The sequence below is a fragment of the Nerophis ophidion genome, linkage group LG02 (genome assembly GCF_033978795.1).
Source record: "Nerophis ophidion isolate RoL-2023_Sa linkage group LG02, RoL_Noph_v1.0, whole genome shotgun sequence".
In the NCBI taxonomy this organism is placed as follows: domain Eukaryota; kingdom Metazoa; phylum Chordata; class Actinopteri; order Syngnathiformes; family Syngnathidae; genus Nerophis; species Nerophis ophidion.
In genome coordinates this window covers 40,369,080-40,391,024 of record NC_084612.1, presented here as the reverse complement: position 1 = coordinate 40,391,024, position 21,945 = coordinate 40,369,080, and the positions used below count along the sequence as shown (strand labels likewise).

Below are 21,945 nucleotides of genomic sequence, written 5' to 3'. Positions count from 1 at the left end.
GGTAATGGCAGACTACCAGACCACAGACCGGTCGACGAAACAATGAGACCCCCGACCCTATCCGCCCCGTGCATGTGTGATGTGGGAGTGCATTAAGCTCCCAGATTGTCTACTGTGCAATTAAAATTAGGAGGTCAGCCATCACAGCCGACCTCCAGTCCCTATTGATGTGTGTGTGTTGTAGTGTGAGGGAGATATGTATGCAGGTAGTGATAAATTATGCCATTAAAATTGGGGGATAAGTTTTATTATTTTTATTTTCCAACGTTCCTCAGATAAGCTATATGCCTCAGGGGTTATCGGCCGTGTTTGTTGGGGCGCTTTTGTGTCAGAGTCCTGGTGGCCATGGTCTGATGACCTCCTGGTGCAGATGGCTCCTGTGATAATGTTTACTCACATGTCTCCTCTGTACTCGGCCATGCAATCATTTGTCCATATAGATGCATGTGTGTGTTTGGTATCTCTGTCCGTGCGTACGTATGTGATAATGGGGGTTAGGAGTCACTGGGGTATTGTTTTTTACTTAGTAAAGCACTTTGCGTTGCATTTCCTTTATCAGGGGAAATTAAAATTTTCAGCACAATCCTATTCAAGGTCAGACAAACATTACAGGGAGACAAAACAGGATCACTGATGGGTCTGCCAACTTCAGGCGCCCCTTACAAAAAAGGTGAGATACAGGTAAACAATGGGGAGGAGGGGTGAAATCGATCTAACCCTGGGCCCCTGGAGAGGGGGTCCAACCGGAGGCCAAGGGAAAAAACAACTCATAGCCATAGCACACAACCCTCACATGTGTGCAAGAGGAAAACATCAAACATCAGAGAACACAAAGGACTTTAAAGACATTAAAAGAGCAGAGCTGATACAACCAGCACGGCCAGGAGCACCCCCAACAAAGCAACCAAAAGATCGCTGTCGGCCAGTGTCCAGTCCGCATGGAAGAGCGAGGATGCGTCTAAGGAGACTGAGGTGTCCTATACCTGCTCATTCAGCCAAGACACTGTGAAGCTTGTCCGTCCCGGCGCTCAGTGGTAGCTCCGCAGCCCTGTCTCTTCATCTGCTGCATCTCCAGTCTATCCAAATGGACTCTGGTATGGCAGAGACCCAGCAACTGGTCCCCATGGCCAATAGGCTCCTGGGAGGCAGATGCAGGAGTCAATTTTATGTATGAAAAGCGCTTTAAAAATAAAGTTTGATTGATTGATCAGGGTCATGGTGGGTTCATGTAACCTATTTCTATTTGTATGTGTCTCTCATCATTTTGCTGCGCTCTTAATTCATGATTATGTCACATATGAACATTACATTGCTGTAAACAACGCAATCACTGTCATGTAAGTTTGGTGCAGCAGCCACCTGACCGTAGTTGTTCCGATGACACAACTACAAAGTCGATCATGGAACTGCGGCCTAGGGTGTCCTGGTGCCAAGTGCACATATGGACACCCTTATATTTGAACATGGTGTTTGTTATGGACAATCCGTGACGAGCACAAAAGTCCAATAACAAAACACCACTCGGGTTTAGATCTGGGCGGCCATTCTTCCCAATCACGCCTCTCCAGGTTTCACTGTCGTTGCCAACATGAGCGTTGAAGTCCCCCAGTAGGACAAGGGAATCACCCGGGGGAGCACTTTCCAGTACTCCCTTGAGTGTACCCAAAAAGGGTGGGTATTCTGAACTGCTGTTTGGTGCGTAAGCACAAACAACAGTCAGGACCCGTCCCCCCACCCGAAGGCGAAGGTAAGCTACCCTCTCGTCCACTGGGTTGAACTCAAACGTGCAGGCTTTGAGCCGGGGGGCAACGAGAATTGCCACCCCAGGCCGTCGCCTCTCACTGCCGGCAACGCCAGAGTGGAAGAGGGTCCAGTCCCTCTCGAGAGAACTGGTTCCAGAGCCCTTGCTGTGCGTCGAGGTGAGTCCGACTATATCCAGCCGGAACTTCTCTACCTCGCGGACTAGCTCAGGCTCCTTCCCCCCCAGTGAGGTGACGTTCCACGTCCCAAGAGCTAGCTTCTGTAGCCCAGGATCGGACCGCCAAGTGCCCTGCCTTCGGCTGCCACCCAGCTCACAATGCACCCGACCTCTATGGCCCCTCCTATGAGTGGTGAGCCCATTGGAGGGATGACCCACGTTGCCTCTTCGGGCTGTGCCCGGCCGGGCCCCATGGGGACAAGCCCGGCCACCAGGCACTCGCCATCGTGCCCCAACTCCGGGCCTGGCTCCAGAGCGGGGCCCCAGTGACCCGCGTCCGGGGGAGGGATATCTGAGTTCATTTTGTTGTAATTCCATAGAAGTCTTTGAGCTGCTCTTTGTCTGATCACTCACCTAGGACCTGTTTGTCTTGGGAGACCCTACCAGGGGGCATGAAAACCCCCAGACAACATAGCTCCTAGGATCATTGGGACACGCAAACTCCTCTACCACGGTAAGGTAGCAGCTCAGAGAGCTGCTACCTTACCGTGGTAAAATCCATCCATCCATCCATCATCTTCCGCTTATCCGAGGTCGGGTCGCGGGGGCAACAGCCTAAGCAGGGAAACCCAGACTTCCCTCTCCTCAGCCACTTCGTCTAGCTCTTCCCGGGGGATCCCGAGGCGTTCCCAGGCCAGCCGGGAGACATAGTCTTCCCAACGTGTCCTGGGTCTTCCCCGTGGCCTCCTACCGGTTGGACGTGCCCTAAACACTTCCCTAGGGAGGCGTTCGGGTGGCATCCTGACCAGATGCCCGAACCACCTCATCTGGCTCCTCTCGATGTGGAGGAGCAGCGGCTTTACTTTGAGTTCCTCCCGGATGGCAGAGCTTCTCACCCTATCTCTAAGGGAGAGCCCCGCCACACGGCGGAGGAAACTCATTTCGGCCGCTTGTACCCGTGATCTTACCCTTTCGGTCATGACCCAAAGCTCATGACCATAGGTGAGGATGGGAACGTAGATCGACCGGTAAATTGAGAGTTTTGCCTTCCGGCTCAGCTCCTTCTTCACCACAACGGATCGGTACAACGTCCGCATTACTGAAGACGCCGCACCGATCCGCCTGTCGATCTCACGATCCACTCTTCCCTCACTCGTAAACAAGACTCCTAGGTACTTGAACTCCTCCACTTGGGGCAGGGTCTCCTCCCCAACCCGGAGATGGCACTCCACCCTTTTCCGGGCGAGAACCATGGACTCGGACTTGGAGGTGCTGATTCTCATTCCGGTCGCTTCACACTCGGCTGCGAACCGATCGGCTGCGAACCGATCCAGCGAGAGCTGAAGATCCCGGTCAGATGAAGCCATCAGGACCACATCATCTGCAAAAAGCAGAGACCTAATCCTGCGGTTACCAAACCGGAACCCCTCAACGCCTTGACTGCGCCTAGAAATTCTGTCCATAAAAGTTATGAACAGAATCGGTGACAAAGGACACTCACCCCTTTAGAGCTAACATTTTTTTTTAAATATGCAACTCTATTGTCATTGTTGGCATTTATCATATGTCATGCGGTAGGAAATGGATGGATGTTTCCTTCTTCTGCAGTAATAAAGATGTAGGAGTGTCCGCACTGAGAGGCAGAGATGTGGGCGCGACTTTGCAGCTGAGAGGCGTCGGATTGTTGAAATACTTATATTTATCTTTCCACTTGGCAAAACATTTAGGGCTTACATTTAGGTTCATATGTAACATTTAGAGCTCACATTTAGTACTATAGTACACCTCATGGTGCAACCCTGGACACATCATTGGGGATTTTCCCGGTATCATAGGGTGCTTAATCAAACCCCCTCGGAGGGGGTGATCAGTACGTCCCTCGACTTGTGTCCAGGTACCGCACTACGCCACACGTCCCCCCTCCTCAACCAGAGCCAACGTGAAGCCTTTTCAGACGATTCCGAGATGGTTTTGATGGCTCTTCGCCTGTGCACTCCACAAATCACAAATTACATTTAGCGCTGCCATTTTACATTTAACGCTCACAATCAGGAGCGCCACTAGCTTTTAAGGGCAGGGGGGGCTTAGCCCCCAGGAGATGCACAGGATGCGAGTGAACGTAGCGCACGAGCACAAAACGTCACAAACGGCTAACAAATATGTATATATATATATATATATACATATATATATGTATGTATATATATATATATATATATATATATATATATATATATATATATTAGGGGTGGGCAAATTAATGCGTTAATTATGAGTTAACTCATCAATCTATTAACGCCGACAATTATTTTATCGCACATTTGCGTTTGTTGTTTACATGCTTTTATTTTGTTAACACCTTTTCTTAACAAGATGGCGTCGCCCGGCGTCGAGGGGCTCTTGGTAAAGATGGAACATTTGGCAAAAATACCGGACAATTCTGCAAATTTCATGGTTGGCTTACAGCGTGGTCACTCCGGGATCACTTACGACCGCCAGACAATTCTAAATATGGATAGATCGGGCCGTTTTGGACTGAATAGTGCTTGCTAGACCGACTAGCTAGCATGGGAATACTTTGGCGGCTACATCCAGCGGCCTGTGAAGCAGCGGAGTATATGTGTTGTCTGTCTATTTATGAATAATGCAGACGAGGAGTGTTGGCTGAGTTCTTAACTTTTACTTTCAGAGCGTGCATATCACAACATACAAGATGCCGTCATGGCGACACAACCTATACCGGGCTACCGCGCATGCTCGTCACTCCTGTTGCATGCTGGGTAGGGTAGTTATTTTATTCCCTGGCTCATAACATCATAATATAGTACCAGTTTATCAAAGCACCAAGCAAACAATCGGAAAATTCCCATATCAATTCCTAGATATGGTCATAATTATTTTAAGTGCACTATGCAGAATAAACACAACATTATTAATATTGCTACTACGGATAATTTGATCAAAAATTCCCTAAAACAGCCCACTACCTATAATATAGGTTTTTTAAACATAAGATCCCTGTTAAAAAAAATGTTTCTGCTGTTACCTCAGAAATTGCCTGTTCAGATGTTATGATTGTGGCTCAGAGATTTGTATGTTGATTATATTTATTTTCCATAACAAACAGGATAACATAATACCCTGGCAGTGGTAGTAATAAGCTTAAATATTTGTATTTACATTTTCATAAAATATGCTATTTAACTGCTACTGTTTAACAAGGACTGATTTAAATTGTGTTTGCACAACAAATGTTTTGGCGCTTTTGTTCATGTGGGGGAATATTACAATAAAGGTGCACTACACACTACTTTTGAATTCATTATTGGGCTTTGCGTATACAATGCAGTTAATCGCGATTAATCAGAGAAATAGTGCGATTAACTTCGATTAAAATTTTTAATCGTTACCCAGCCCTAATAAATATATATATATATATATTGCTTTGTTTATAATTGAGAGGCTTTTGGAGATTTTTGTTTTAATGCGTTTGACATGAGGTTTCCATGATAGTTTACTATCAATTATTACTCCCAAAAATGTATTCTCATTTACGATTTCAATTTGGGTATCATCAATACTTATTTTCTGTTCAGACGTTATGTTGCAATTTCCAAATATCACTATCTTAGTTTTATTCATGTTCAAAGATCATTTATTTGTGTCCATCCATTTTTTTTTTACTATATTTAGCGCTGTGTTTGCTGTATTTATGAGCTCATTATAGTCATCACTAATGTAGAATATATTTGTGTCGTCTGCAAATAGAATACATTTCAGTACTTTAGATGTATTAAACATATCATTGATATATACATTAAACAGTTTGGGCCCCAACACGGACCCTTGGGGGAAACCACAAGCGATGCCAAGAGTATCAGATAAAAATTGACCCATTTTTACAAACTGTACCCTTCCTGTTAAATAACTTGTTAACCAGTCACCAACCAGCCCCATAATTCCATATCTTTCCATTTTATCTAGTAGAATTGAATGATTAATGGTATCAAAGGCATTCTTTAGATTAATAAAGATACCAACTGCATATCTTTTTTATGCGCCAGTGCATTAGTCATTTCTTCAATAGCTTCAGTTATCGCCATTGATGTTGTTTGTTTGAACCTAAAGCCATACTGACCGACATCGATTATATTATGCTTCCCAAGAAAAGATTCAAGTCGAGAGTTAGATAGTTTCTCTAAGATTTTTGAGAACTGAGGCAAAAGAGAGATTGGTTGCTAATTGGTGAAATCGTGTTTGCTGTCACTTTTGAAGAGCGGAGTTACCTTAAGTGATTTTCATTTCACCTGGAAATCGGCCAGACTGGAATGATAGGTTACATAAGTTTAGGGTTTTACAATATTCAGTATAACCTTTTGAACCAATATCATGTTGATATCATGGCAGTCAGTGGAGCACTTACTTCTACACTTCCGCACAATTTTTGTCACTTCCTGCCCATTTGTAGCTGAAAGGAAGAATGACCAAGAATTCTGTTCAATAGTTGATTTTGTAACTCCATTGTCTGGAATATCAACAGCCAATTTAGGACCAATATTTACAAAAAAAATATTGAACTTATTAACTACATTACACATATTATAATCTTCACCATTTTCATCAATAAAGTAATCACGATAAGTCAACTTTGAATATCCTTGTTTGATTAGACTATTCAAAACATCCCAAGTTCCTTTTATATTGTTTTTGTTTTCATATAATTTTTTTTTTTTTATAATCTAACCTTTTGTTTGTTCTTATAATATCAGTTAATTTATTTTTGTACTTCTTGTATCGTTGTTCGACTTCTTTTGTTTTTATTCTATTTTGATGAAAAGTTTGTCGAGATTGTTTTTGTCAGGCTTGCCACTGACAGTTTGTGTTTTAGTTTTTCCTCTGTGTGTGTTTAGTATTTCCTGTTTTTAGTTCCTGTCAGCGCTCTTATTTTGTCTGTTTCCTGTTTTTTTCCCTGTGCGCTGTTTTCCTTCAGCTGCGGCTGATTGGCACCTGGCCACACCTGGTGTCAATCCACCGGCTCCTATTTGAACCTGTTTTGTCCTCCAGTCGAGTGCTGAATTATTGTCATGTCGATGTTGCTCTTGTCGTTGCTACCTGTCGTGTCGTGTTTTGTCAATGCAGCGTTGTGTTAAGCTTTATTTGATTGCGTTTTTAGCTTACTGCCTTTTTTCCCTGCTTCCAAGTTTGTTTTCATATTTCATGTGCGACTTCTGTTTCCTGCTCCAGACCTGCTAACTTCCACGCTAGGCCTTTTTGTTTTTGCCAGCTTCCATGCTAAACTCTGTTTATTTTACTAGTTCCCATGCTAGCTCTTTTTGTTTGTTATCCGCCCACGTGCGCGCTTTTTGTTTGTACCCTTTGTTTGTTTTTGTCTTAGTGTTTTAAATTAAATCATGTTTTCCTGCAAAATGCCTCCCTCCTTCTCTGCATCTTGTGGTTCGTCACAAACCAACTCTGACAGTTTTTTCTTTTTACAGGCATTAATTAAACCTTTTGTGATCCAAGGGCTAGTTTTATTTTTTCCTTTTATAAAATATTCTTTGACAGGACAGTATTTATTATGCAGGGAAGTAAAGATGTCTAAAAAAAAATTACAATAAGCACTGTCCACATTTAGTTCTCTGTAAGCTGAAGTACAATCCTGAACTGCTAAACTATTGTTTAGGGCACAGATTGTTTCCTCAGTTGTTTTTCGTTTAAAGATTGTTTCCATAGTGTCTTTGGTTTTCTTGAGATGACAGTCATATAAAGTAAAAACAGGTAAATGGTCAGTGATATCACATATAAATAGGCCACTGGTGATTTGATTTCCCATAATGTTAGTAAAAATGTTGTGGATGATTGTGGCCCTATGTGTTGTTATTTTGCTTGCTTTGGTTATGGTTGGATATAGAGACAAGCTGTACATCAATCAAATCAACTTCATTTATAAAGCACATTTAAAATTTACCACAAGGGTAGTCAAAGTGCTGTACAATGGACAGGTTAAAAGATAATACGAGGACCGAGCAAACAACACAACACAAACAGAACATGATAAAAAATAAATAAATAAAACATAAAAACAGGTTCACAGCAGGTGTATAATGGGGCGCCATTGCAGGATGGATATCACTCAGTGTTAAAAGCCAAGGAATAAAAGTATGTTTTTAAGAGAGATAAAAACAGGAAGAGCGGAGGCTTGTCTAACACTCAGAGGTAGGTCGTTCCAGAGCTTGGGAGCAGCAGCGGCGAAAGCTCTGTCACCTCTAAGCTTCAGCCTTGTGTCAGGGACCGTCAGTAGCAGCTGATCGGGCTGATCTTAGGGATCGGGTGGGGCAGTAAGGCTGAAGGAGGTCGGAGAGATATGTTGGCGCGAGGTTGTTTGGACATTTAAAAGCAAATAGGAGTTTAAAATTGATTTGATAATGCACAGGGAGCCAGTGAAGGGACAGTAATATAGGGGTGATGTGCTCACGTCTGCGGGTCTGTGTTAGCAGACGACCAGCAGAGTTCTGCACGAGCTGCAGGCGGGCAAGGGAGGCCTGGCTAATGCCTACATGCAGGGCATTGCAGTAGTCTAAACGATTCGAGATAAAGGGACGGCGTGGCGCAGTGGGAGAGTGGCCCTGCGCAACCCGAGGGTCCCTGGTTCAAATCCCACCTAGTACCAACTTCGTCACGTCCGTTGTGTCCTGAGCAAGACACTTCACCCTTGCTCCTGATGGGTGCTGGTTGGCGCCTTGCATGGCATGATGGAGGCATCAGTGTGTGAATGTGTGTGTGAATGGGTAAACGTGGAAGTAGTATCAAAGCGCTTTGAGTACCTTGAAGGTAGAAAAGCGCTATACAAGTACAACCCATTTATCATTTATTTAAAGGTGTGATTTAATTTCTCGAGATCATGTCCTGACAGAAGTGGTTTCACTTTTGTTATTTGGCGTAATTGATAAAAGCTTTTCTGAACGACGCTGTGTCAATGAAGTCATCAATATGTTTTTGCTTGGTTGAGTTGAACAAATCAATGTTAAAATCACCACAGATAAAAATGGTTTTATGGTTCACAGAGGAAAATAGTTTAGCCATCCATTCATTGAAAGTTTCTATGCTTGAACCAGGTGCCCGGTATTCACAACTCATGAAGATATTTGTCTTTTTGTCATTTATGATTTCCACTGTTAAACATTTAAATAATCCAACGACTGCTATGGTCATGTTCGTTAAAACTTTAAATGTAACAGATTTATGAATGTACAATGCGACCCCTCCTATTTTATTTATTCTGTTTATGTATCTTAATTCATAGTCATTCAGACTAAAATCAATACCTTTATCATTGTTGAAACAGGTTTCAGTAATTGCAATAATGGAAAATCAAAGACTAAATTCTTTCAAGTAATCCTTGATAGCCTCAAAGTTAGTGTGTATGCTTTGACTATTGAAATGTATTATTGACGGACTATCTTCTGATTTTACACTGTTTTCATTTTGTTCACAGGTAAAATAGTTTTTTACAAAATTCTTATCAGGGTCTATCTCCATATCAGTCTGTGTTGTGGCGTGCTCTTGATACTCACACATTCCCAGTTATGATGTTGTAGGTTCTTCTGTAACATGTCCATATCAACACTTGGTGTGGTCTGTGTTCTTGGTGTGGGTCGCATTGAGATGATGTCAAAGTCACAAAGCTACATTGATACCAAGTACTGCATCAATGTCTAGACTTATAAAAATATTCAATTTTTCTCACCACCAAGACTTTTGCTTCCTCCGGCGTCCCATTTAGTTTGCTGAAGATCTTACAGTTCGTTAGCCAGGTTTGTTGAATCTTTTCCTCGGTGGAGGCATTCTGATGGTCTAGATGCCGAAGCATCCAGCAACAGAAGAATCCACACCTGTATGTCAGGCTGCTAATGCTAGCCGGCTTAGCACCGATCAACACAGAGAGCAGAGTGTCACGGAACAGTGACACAGTGAAGACAAAAAAGCAAAGATGTGCTGGTTTTGTACAAAGTGAACGTTAAACTAGACAGTCAGATGCGCGTGAACTCCAAACAGGAAGTGACGTGAACAAGTGGAATGGATTGGATACTGGCGCACTAAAGGGGCTTTCTATACCTTCCGCTATGAAGTGAGGGGAAACTGAGTGAATAATGACAGGTTATATGGTTATTTATTTAAACTCATATTCGGGCCACTTTATAATGAATATGGCGGCATATATTTGTAAAAAAAACAAAAACATAACACTAAATTATTTAGCAGGGCTTAAGATTATTTTAGGGGGGCTAAAATAGCTCTAACAACGCCAATGGTTCACATTTAGATTTAAAGGCCTACTGAAACCCACAACTACCGACCACGCAGTCTGATAGTTTATATATCAATGATGAAATATCAACATTGCAACACATGCCAATACGGCCTTTTTAGTTTACTAAATTGCAATTTTAAATTTCCCGCAAGTTTCTTGTTGAAAACGTCGAGGCATGATGACGCGTACGCGTGACATCACGGACTGTAAGGAAATATTAGCGCTGCACCAAACACAGCTAAAAGTCCTCTCTGTCTATGGCGTAATTACACAGTATTTTGGACATATGTGTTGCTGAATCTTTTGCAATTTGTTCATTTAATAATGGAGACTATAAAGACCAATGCTGTTGTGGAAAGCGGTGGATTCCAGCTGTTTTTAGCACCGAGACACAGCCGGTGTTTCTTTGTTTGTTGTGAAGCGGAGCAGTCAAGCGAACATGTTTTCTGTACGTCAACCAGCATGTTTTTGGATGGGGAAATTGTGATATATATCTTACCGGAGACATCATTGGATTATTCGTATTCCTGCAGTAGCTGTTTAAAAGGCAGCTGTGACCTTGGCTCCTCGGCTTCTCTCTGAGACACTGCGTGTTCACCGCAGCCGTCCGACCTCGAGGTATGTGTTTACAATGTTTAAAATCTCACTAAAACACTATTAAAACAATAAGCAGATAAGGGATCTTCCAGAATTATCCTAGTAAATATGTCTAAAAATATCTGAATCGCTCACAATGAAATCGCCTTTTTTTTTTTACTTTATTTATTTATTTATATTTTTTCTAGTCCTTCGCTATCAATATCCTCAGCCACGAATCTTTCATCCTTGCTCAAATTAATGGGGAAATTGTTGTTTTCTCGGTCCGAATAGCTCTTTTTGTTGGAGGCTCCCATTATAAACAATGTGAGGACGTGAGGAGCCCTCACATGGGTGACGTCATCATCTGCGACTTCAGGTACAGGCAAGGTTTTTATTATTAGCGACCAAAAGTTGCAAACTTTATCGTCGATGTTCTCTACTAAATCATTTCAGCAAAAATATGGCAATATCTCAAAATGATCAAGTATGACACATAGAATGGACCTGCTATCCCCGTTTAAATAACAAAATCTCATTTCAGTAGGCCTTTAACATTTAAGTTAAGATTGAACAGATATGTTTAAATTTACCATTTAAGTTACGATTTAAAATTTAGGTTTAAATTTAACACATGGTTTAGATTTAGAATTAGATTTAACATGTGAATTTATATTTAAAGTTTAGGTTTAGTTTTAACATTTAGATGTAATGTTTAGAGTCAATATTTAATTTAAACTTAAATGTGATGAAAATGAGCTGAATTCCAGGAAAGTGAGTCAAATCTGAGAAGTATATCTACTGGAAAAGTGTGACTGAACTTTTACATTCGGCACTCCATAAAAACATGCAACCTTTGCAGAAAGTGGGATAATGCCAATATTGATCATTTTGATATTTTAAATATAATTTCCTGCAGTTATTTCAACCATCCAAACTAGGACTCTCCAGTGCATGTATGTTGTCAGGTGCACATGTACTCACCTCTCTAATTGGTGTCACATAAATGCATCCCCAAGTATTTTTATTCTTGCACAAGTTAGGGTGATATTTAAAGCAACAATGGAGGAAGGATACGGCATGTTGATCTTTGTGTACGTGACTGAATCAAGAAGTGTCACCACCCACAGACACATGAGTGGTTAAGACATGTCAGGCTGTCTGTGTAAACACACACATTATGGTTTTATGATCGCAAGATTGTTGCCTGGAAACCGAGACAATCCCTGTTCAAACCCTATCAGGTAAAAAGAGTGTTCATCGAACACTACACCTTACTGTGACAAATTGTTTTTATCATTTAAAATGTTGTTTACACAAATACAATCCAAATGTTCATCATGTCTGCTCCATCCACGTACTGTAATTGTATGACATTGGAGGGGATGATCAGAGAAGTGAAGGCCAAACTCTAATCAAATGCATTCTATCTCATAATAGTGATCCTGACGCTACATGAAAGTGTACCATCTAGTGGTGAGAAGGAACACTACCACCCAGTATTGTGATAAATAAATGATAAATGGGTTGTACTTGTATAGCGCTTTTCTACCTTTAAGGAACTCAAAGCGCTTTGACACTACTTCCACATTTACCCATTCACACACACATTCACACACTGATGGAGGAGCTGCCATGCAAGGCGCCAACCAGCACCCATCAGGAGCAAGGGTGAAGTGTCTTGCTCAGGACACAATGGACGTGACGAGGTTGGTACTAGGTGGGATTTGAACCAGGGACCCTCGGGTTGCGCACGGCCACCCTGGACAAGTCACCACCTCATTGCAGGACCAACACAAATAGTAATCAGATCAATAACACTGCAAACTACATCTAGAAACATATTTATTTGATTTATTGATATCTAATAGTGTGAAGTGAATTATATTTATCCATCCATCCATTTTCTACTGCTATTCCCTTTCGGGGGCGCGGGGGCTGCTGAAGCTTATCCCAGCTGCAATCAGGCGGAAGGCGGTGTACACCCTGGACAAGTCGCCACCTCATTGCAGGACCAAGACAAATAGTAATGAGTTTCAATAACACTGCAAACTACATCTAGAACAGTGGTTCTTAACCTGGGTTCGATCAAACCCTAGGGGTTAGGTGAGTCTGCCTCAGGGTTCGGCGGAGGTCAAAACACACCCGACTCATCGTGTCAATACAAACTTCTCCCTATCAGCTGACTTATTTGCAGGTGTGTAATTTGTTGTGAGTTTATGCACTGTTTTGGTTTTGTTTTTTGAACAAGGTGATGTTCATGCACGGTTAATTTTGTGCACCAGTAAAAAAAAACATGGTAACACTTTAGTATGGGGAACATATTCACCGTTAATTAGTTGCTTATTAACATGCAAATTAGTAACATACTGGCTCTTAACTAGTCATTATTAAGTACTTATTAATGCCTATTTCGGCATGACCTTATAAAAACGCTAACCCTCTAACCCTGACCCTAACCAAATAACTCTAAATTAAGTCTTTATTACTTAGAATATGTCCCCCTAGTATCCAAATAACTCTGAATGAAGTCTTTGTTACTTAGAATATGTTCCCCATACTAAAGTGTTAGCAAAAACATACTACTTTGTCTTGACTTTGAAAAAAAACCTAAACATTTTATTTTTCACTTGAGAAGGGTTCGGTGAATGCGTATATGAAACTGGTGGGGTTCGGAACTGCCAACAAGGTTAAGAACCACTGATCTAGAAACATATTGATTTGACTTATTGATATCTAATAGTGTGAAGTGAATTATATTTATATAGCGCTTTATTTTCTCTCGAGAGACAAAGCGCTTTACGAAGTGACAACCAATTATCTACATTTACACCAGTGTGGGTGGCACTGGGAGCAGGTGGGTAAAGTGTCTTGCCTAAGGACACAACGTCACGGACTAGGATAGCAGAAGCAGAAATCGAACCTGGAATCCTCAAGTTTTTGGCACAGCCCCTTTGCCATAATCAAAGTGTGCCAATCAAAACCGAGCTCTTGCATTTAATGAGATTGGATTCTGCATGTGTGCCTAATGAAGTGACTAGTGAGTGCATGTCCTGTGCAGGGTCACACAGGGTGATCAATACATAATTAACACACCTACAGCACTGGACATGAAACAAAAAAGTAAATACTTTATTACCAACAAATTAATTCATTTAGATTTATATAATCAATACAACGCTCATCAAAAGTGTCATGACAGCATCATTTGCAAATGTGGAAATACTGCAGGAGAGTCCAGTCAGGACTACAATACTGTCAGTCATCACTGAGGTGCAGCAGCCTGTCATCACTCTGACATTGCTGTGGGAGGCGTTTTGATACCCTCTTAAACATCTGTCCAGATGTAGATGATCAAGATGCGCCAACAAAAACATGACTTTTTTCTTATTTAAAACATGAACTGATAATGTAAGGCTGCTGAAAAACAAAAAGGTCAGTTGGGTGCCATGCAGAATGGTACCAATCTCAACTCTTGAGTCATTATCAAACGTTTTTAGCAACGTTTAAAATGACTGTGTGGATTAGTCTCATCAAATCTACTTTTACAGACTGACTGATAGAAAAGTGACTTTGGTTAGAGGCTAAAAACAGAAGTACATTAGAGTGATTCAGTAAGTGTTACATTCCTGGTAAAAACTACTAAAAAGCAACAAACACAAAAATAAAAGTTGCATATAATGAGGCAGAGCCGGTCATCATAAAAAAAGTGTAAAATACAAATAGAATAGGCCGTAACGGTGAATTAAGAGAATGTTTTCACAATCCTTAGAAGATTGCAGTGTAGCCGTGAATTTAGACTGCAAGGGTTACAGTAATCCTTAGACAACGTTACTGCTATTAATTGGCTCGAGGTTACTTTTAGCACCCTGCCATTGAGCTGTGAGAGAGGTGCAACAGCCCCCTTTTGACTCCCCAACGCCATGTACCTCCATGGCAATGTATAAAGAGAAAGAGAATGTACAGAAGGAGAGTGACTTTAAGCGCTAGACTGCTGACATTGTGAGCAAGTGCGCACTGGGGTCTGTCTGTGTGTCTGGACCTGCACTGTGCATCTGCTCACGCCATACGTGTGAAGCAGTAGGTGGTGTGCCTTTGCTTGGACGTCTTCCCAGTTGCTGGCACTTGAGGGCACTAAAACAAAACAAAACAAAAAAAAAGTCACGTGACATTGGGGCAATGAAGGATCCCCTTACTTTTCCATATGGGTCTAGTTGATCAACATTCACATTTGAAAATAAGGGAGAAATATTATCCGTCATGGGGTTGGACAGAAATGGGGGGTCTACCAGATAGAAAGGTAAAATACGTCATCTATTAAAATCCATTGGAATTGTTTTTAAATTTGATTTAATTATTTCAAACAGTTAGTTGCAGAGTCCTAAGGTCAAAGACCAAAACCAGCTTTAGTGTGATAAAAATCTTGGTTTACCATCCTTGACACTTTGTGTGGTTATGCTAAAAGAGGAAGATAAAAAAGAACAACCGTTCCAACTCAAAGTGTTTACAAAGTACAAAGAAGAAGAATCATGAAAAACATTTATTGATAATCTTATTTATCATCATATGAAATACCACTTACTTCCCTAATTATTTTTTTTGTTTTGTTTTATGTTATTACTAATGGAGTATATTGTGAATGAATTGAGAACAGGACATGAATAAGCGTCAGCAACTGCTATGTAAAGGAAATAAACTGTGCTTCTTCCTACTCCTTTTCAAACATGTTGAAAAGAGAAACTGTAGATTGTAACATGTAATGTTTTCATGTTCGAAATAAACTTAAACTCAACTCAACCAACATCAATGTCACATTTCACTCACTAACCATGTTGCACAGTATCACAATTTAATTAAAAGGTGTCTGTCTAGTTTAGATATTTATATCAGATATCGGTCCAAAAAAACAAGTTCCAGATGATACTGACTTGCAAGTGTCCTTAATTAAACATGTCCATGAATGTTCTCATTCATCCAGGTCATTGTAATCTCAGGGCATTCAATCGATCACAACTGGAATGTTTGGTTTGTCTTAGAAGATGCTCTGCCTCTCTTGCGAGTAGGCTTCGTCAGTTCATGCTCATAGACTTGGATTGGTCAGATCTAGTCCAGCTTACTGAGGTAGTGGCATAAGCCGCGAGACCATGCTTGCCAACCTTGAGACCTCCGAATTCGGGGGATGGGAGGGCAGGGTTTGGTGGTAGCGGGGGTGTATATTGTAGCATCCTGGAAGTTAGTGCTGCAAGGGGGCATGGGTATTTGTTCTGTTGTGTTTGTTATGTTACGGTGCGGATGTTCTCCCAAAATGTGTTCGTCATTCTTGTTTGGTGTGGGTTCACAGTGTGGCGCATATTTGTAACAGCGTTAAGGTTGTTTATACGGCCTGTATGTCTGTTGACCAAGTATGCCTTGCATGCACTAATGTGTGTGCGTGTAAAAGCTGTATACATTATGTGACCGGGCCGACACGCTGTTTGTATGAAGGAAAAGAGGACGTGAAGATAGGTTGTAGAGGACACTAAAGGCAATACCTTTAAGGCAAGCTCCCAATATTGTTGTCCGAGTGGAAATCAGGAGAAATTCGGGAGAATGGTTGCCCCGCGTGATTTTCAAGAGGGGCACTGAAATTCGGGAGTCTTGCGGAAAAATCGGGAGGGTTGGCAAGTATGCGCTGGACTAGATCTGACCAATAAGTTTATGAACATGAACTGATAACGCCTACTCGGATGAGAGGCAAAATGTCTTCTCAAACAAACCAAACAGTGCAGTTGTGATCAATTGAATGCCCTGATATCCTTAATTTAACAAAATAACAGTTTAAAGGCTGCAATATACTCTCGCGTTGCATAGCTTGCGTCTGCCGGCGGCGTCTTGTTTGATTTATAGTTCTTCTGTGGAGGTTAGCGCTAGACTTTTAATTCTCTTCCAAAACACTAAGGGGCAGTGTCTCCAGAAAGAACAACTGCAGCTGGTGTTGATTAGATACTTTATTTTCTTCCTATGGAGTGACGACATGGACATCTGTGTCTTTACTGGAACTAATCATTCACAATCATCAGATTTCTTTTAATGGACGTTATACCTATAAACCACAGGGAAAATACATTCGTAAAGATGGACCGGGCAACTTCTGAACAAGTCGCGGCAGAGACATTGAACGCTATTCGCCTTTCAGGACATGGGACTCAAGAGCTATCGTGTAAATACAAATATTAAAAAATATTTTTAGCAAATTATATGCTGGTGTTAATCTGTATGGCCATGTTCAGAGTTCACAAATGTTTATAAATATACCGAGCCTGAAATATTATTGACGGAGAATGAGAAGTGTGAGTAAAAGAAAAAATATGTTTGCTCATGAGAGAGAATTTGTGTTGGAATTGAACCTGTTGTTAGCATGAGATTGACTACATCACAGCTCTCTCTTGTCCCATGTGCCAAACGGCGAATGGCGTTGCGAATAATGATAGCGTCCTCTGGCACGACTTGTTCAGAAATTGCACGCTCCATCTTTACGAATCTATTTTCCTCTGGTTTATAGATAAAACGTCCATTTATAGTAAACTGATGATTGTGAAAGATTAGTTCCAGTGTAGACACAGATGTCGATATTGTCACTTTGCAGGGAAGAAAATACAGTATCTCGTTAACAACAGCTGCAGTAATTTCTGGAAATAATACCTCCTAGTGTTTTGCAAGAGAATTACAAGTCTGGCGCCACCCTGCACAGAAGAATTATAAATCAAACAAGGCGATATCAGGGGGTGCAAGCTATGCAACGCGAGAGATTTCTCAATATAAAAAATGATTGAATAATTATAGTTGCATACCACTTACAAATGCAAAGTCTCCAGGACAGGAACTTATCAGATAGTATCTAGTGGAACATATTCCTGGATAATTATTTTTTTAATTTAATTAATTATCGTGACCACTAAGTGTCACCAAAACAAACAAATGACTAGTCCACTTCAAACCCATACATCTGCCATAAGGTTTGTGTGTTTTTCATACCTAACTTTCTCTGGATAATTTCACTTGACAAAGTGTTTTCTAACATTCTGCACCACAAAATACAAACCCCGTTTCCATATAAGTTGGGAAATTGTGTTAGATGTAAAAATAAACGGAATACAATGATTTGCAAATCCTTTTCAACCCATATTCAGTTGAACGCACTACAAAGACAAGATATTTGACGTTTAAACTCATAAACTTTTTTTTTTTTTTGCAAATAATAATTATCTTAGAATTTCATGGCTGCAACATGTGCCAAAGTAGTTGGGAAAGGGCATGTCCACCACTGTGTTACATCATCTTTTCTTTTAACAACACTCAATAAACGTTTGGAAACTGAGGAAACTAATTGTTGAAGCTTTGAAAGTGGAATTCTTTCCTATTCTTGTGTTATGTAGAGCTTCAGTCATTCAACAGTCCGGGGTCTCCGCTGTCTTATGTTACGCTACATAATGCGCCACACATTTTCGATGAGACAGATCTGGACTGCATGCGGGCCTGGAAAGTACCCGCACTCTTTTACTATGAAACCACGCTGTTGTAAACCGTGGCTTGGCATTGTCTTGCTGAAATAAGCAGGAGCGGTAATGATAAAGTTGCTTGGATGACAACATATGTTGCTCCAAAACCTGTATGGACCATTCAGCGTTAATGGTGCCTTCAAAGATGTGTAAGTTACCCATGCCTTGGGCACTAATGCACCCCCATACCATCACAGATGCTGGCTTTTGAACTTTGCACCTATAACAATCCAGATGGTTATTTTCCTCTTTGTTCCGGAGAACACCACGTCCACAGTTTCCAAATATAATTTGAAATGTGGACTCGTCAGACGACACAACACTTTTCCATTTTAAATTAGTTCATCTTAGATGAGCTCAGGCCCAGCGAAGCCAGCAGCGTTCCTTGGTGTTGTTGATAAATGGGTTTTGCTTTGCATAGCAGAGTTTTAACTTGCACTTACAGATGTAGCGACCAACTGTAGTTACTGACAGTGGTTTTATGAAGTGTTCCTGAGCCCATGTGGTGATATCCTTTACACACTGATGTTGTTTTTTAATGCAGTACCGCCTGAGGGATCAAAGGTCCGTAATATCATCGCTTACGTGCAGTAATTTCTCCAGATTCTCTGAACCTTTTGATGATTTTACGGACCGTAGATGGTAAAATCCCTAAATTCCTTGCAATAGCTGGTTGAGAAATGTTCTAAAACGGTTTGACAATTTGTTTACAAATTGGTGACCCTTGCCTCATCCTTGGTTGTGAATTAGTTAGAATTTCATGGAAGCTGCTTTATACCCAATCATGGCACCCACCTGTTCCCAATTAGCCTGCACACCTGTGGGATGTTCCAAATAAGTGTTTGATGAGTATTTCTCAACTTTATCAGTATTTATTGCCACCTTTCCTAACTTCTTTGTCACGTGTTGCTGGCATCAAATTTTAAAGTTAATGATTTGCAAAAAAAAAAATGTATATCAGTTTCAACATCAAATATGTTGTCTTTGTAGCACATTCAACTGAATATGGGTTGAAAATGATTTGCAAATCATAGTATTCCGTTTATATTTACAACTAACACAATTTACCAACTCATATGCAAACGGGGTTTGTATATATATATATATATATATATATATATATATATATATATATATATATATATATACATACATACATATATATATATATACCAATTTACAATGTGTATAATACAACAACAAACCCATGCATATCCAAATGCCATCAGGTGTAAGTATGTACTATGATTTGTGCGGATATCGCATCACACTCAAAGCTACAATATCAGTATTCATTGGAAGTGTATTTGGGACACCCCTATTATTAGGCCCAATCCAAATGAACCCTTGGTTTTGCGTGTTCACGTCAATCAATCGGTGTCTGATTTCTCTGTCAGGTAAGGAGGGAAAAGCCATATGTTAGGGCCGCACAGCCCTCTAAACAAAGTAAGCTTGAATACCTACATAGATATCAAGTTCAATACAGCAAACAAATGAATCACTAGAGTGCAAAATAGTGGATTTCATAAAACCGAGCCAGAATTGACGTATAATGATTTCCCTCAACGAAACATTTTACATATCATAAGCTGATTCATCTGCATTTGCCTATAAACATTGTCTTTTCAACTGTCTTCTTCTTGATGTAGACAGGCGAAATACATTAAAAAGAGCACCATGATGCAAAGCTGAACATTGCATCCGACAGCATCTTGAAAGTAAACATTTGTCGCATCTGCGTTACGTCACTGCCAGCGGACAGTGAGGGTTAATGACATAGTGAGACTTGGGACAACATTTGAATTCTTAGGGCTGTATTTTCAACAGTTCGCCATGGCACTGGATTCTTAGGGCCAAGGAGTTAGGTTTAAAACAAAAGGGCAAAAAGGGAGAATTCGGATTGAGCCTTAATGTAGATGTTCAGAGATCCTTAATAAACACATAGTAAAGTATGTTATGTGGAAGACTTAGCTGCTGCACATATAACAAGATATACTGTATAATCAGATTGTGATATTACAATATAAATACATGCATGTTGTGTTTAAGTAACTCACATAGTTGAAGATGAACAAGTGCTGAAGTCTTATCAGTAGTCAGCGCCCAAACATTCAACTCATCCACAGACTGGACGTCCTCCAGCTTTAGAAGATCCTCTTTAATCTGCACAGTATCTAGATGTCTGGGGACGCCTACATCCCAACAGAAGTAAAAACAAATACATCAATCCTCTTGCAAGAACACAGGGTCGTTCATTTTACTTGGAAAAAAATGGTACTTGCCCTCCAGCACTATGATTGTTGTGTCGCGTAAGATGCGCACCGTGGTGAGGAGAACCAGCACAGAGAAGATATATGTACAGATGGGGTCTGCCAGCTTGTACTCAGGCTGTGAAGAAATTGCACTTCATAGTGAGCATAACTATAGATAACTGAGCTTTGGTTTGAGCAGTAAATCTACTTTGGAAATGAAACTTTAGAGCAGTCCATGTACAGTTTGAGTAGCAATATTGGTTTACTAGCCACTGAAAATATTTCCACACACAGCCATTATTGTTGAAAAAGCTGGCAAAACAATGGGTAGCAAGATAATTGTGTCTTATACATTCAAGCATCGCAATAACATCAATAACAGCCATGAGTGCTGCAAACACTGGCTGTGCTTCGGTTCAGTGAGAGAAACCTGAATTTCAACACGAATGTGACTGTGTGTGTGACATGTACTCACACGTTTGCCCATCTATTTACACAATACACTTAATTTTCAAAAGTACAGTAAATATTTACTGCTGTACAAGTTGTAGTATCCCTCCATGAAAATATGTAATTTATGGCTGAATTGTGATCACTTATGTGTGATACTGTACATCAGACAGAAGTGTGCGAGACATAAGCTGTAGTTCCTAGATAAAGCACCTTGAAGCGGACAACATAGGCCGCAATGAGAACACCAACGCTCTGGAAAAGGTCGCCCAAAGCGTGGATGAAGGCGGCTCGGACAGCCAGGCTACCGTGTGGTCTTTGGTTCCGTGCAGACCCTGCGGACCGCGGCACAACTGCTGGACCATGGGAGTGACCGTGGCCGTGAGCGTGAAGGTGACCACCTTGGTTTAATAAGAAGCCCATTCTGAATAGAAAAGACATATCAAAACATCTCACAGCTTCAGTAAGAAATGAACACGCATGGAGAATCAACTTAGTTGATTTCAGGGTGAACCCACACAGCAGTTTGGACCTTTAAACTCACATGAGGTTGACAGCCACACCAACAGCCGCCGTGATGAGCATAACGTCGCCGTCAATATTGAAGTCTTGGTGTACCGTTCTCTCGACCGCCTCAAAGAGCAATACAGCCGTCAGGATGTAGATGAGTGCCACACTGAGGACCGCTGATACCACCTCTGCACCACAAAAAGACTGTAAGCACTTATTTAGAAGCACTCGGACTGACTGAATCACAGATCTAATTGAACAAAACCTCTAGTTGGAACTAAAATGCAAGCGCATCTAATTTGGATCACCATTAAATTGTACATTTTCATAGACAGTGATACATACCTGACGCTGTTTACCATTATGATTTGAATATCCTACTGATTCGAA

At 41.0% G+C, this 21,945-nt stretch overlaps 1 protein-coding gene and 1 long non-coding RNA gene across 8 annotated transcripts in view; both read right to left on the bottom strand.

The window, feature by feature from the left end:
• Positions 1-10,022, bottom strand: part of LOC133540781 (uncharacterized) — a 31,303-nt gene extending 21,281 nt beyond the window's left edge. The window contains exons 1-3 of one of the 7 annotated variants that reach the window (XR_009803724.1): positions 9,666-10,022; positions 9,493-9,562; positions 984-1,138 (exon numbers count right to left, since the gene is read on the bottom strand). This is a non-coding gene — a long non-coding RNA (uncharacterized LOC133540781). The remainder of the gene's footprint in view (positions 1-983; positions 1,139-9,492; positions 9,563-9,665) is intronic. The other 6 variants (XR_009803726.1, XR_009803734.1, XR_009803735.1 and 3 more) reach the window with 6 other exon arrangements.
• Positions 10,023-13,910: 3,888 nt separating this feature from the next.
• The window catches only part of slc30a4 (solute carrier family 30 member 4), a 22,589-nt gene continuing 14,554 nt past the window's right edge, over positions 13,911-21,945 (bottom strand). Inside the window, exons 4-8 of the mRNA XM_061883643.1 lie at positions 21,590-21,743; positions 21,259-21,469; positions 20,626-20,731; positions 20,401-20,535; positions 13,911-14,939 (exon numbers count right to left, since the gene is read on the bottom strand). Coding sequence (XP_061739627.1) covers positions 14,785-14,939; positions 20,401-20,535; positions 20,626-20,731; positions 21,259-21,469; positions 21,590-21,743 — 761 coding nt within the window. The 3' untranslated portion in view covers positions 13,911-14,784. The remainder of the gene's footprint in view (positions 14,940-20,400; positions 20,536-20,625; positions 20,732-21,258; positions 21,470-21,589; positions 21,744-21,945) is intronic.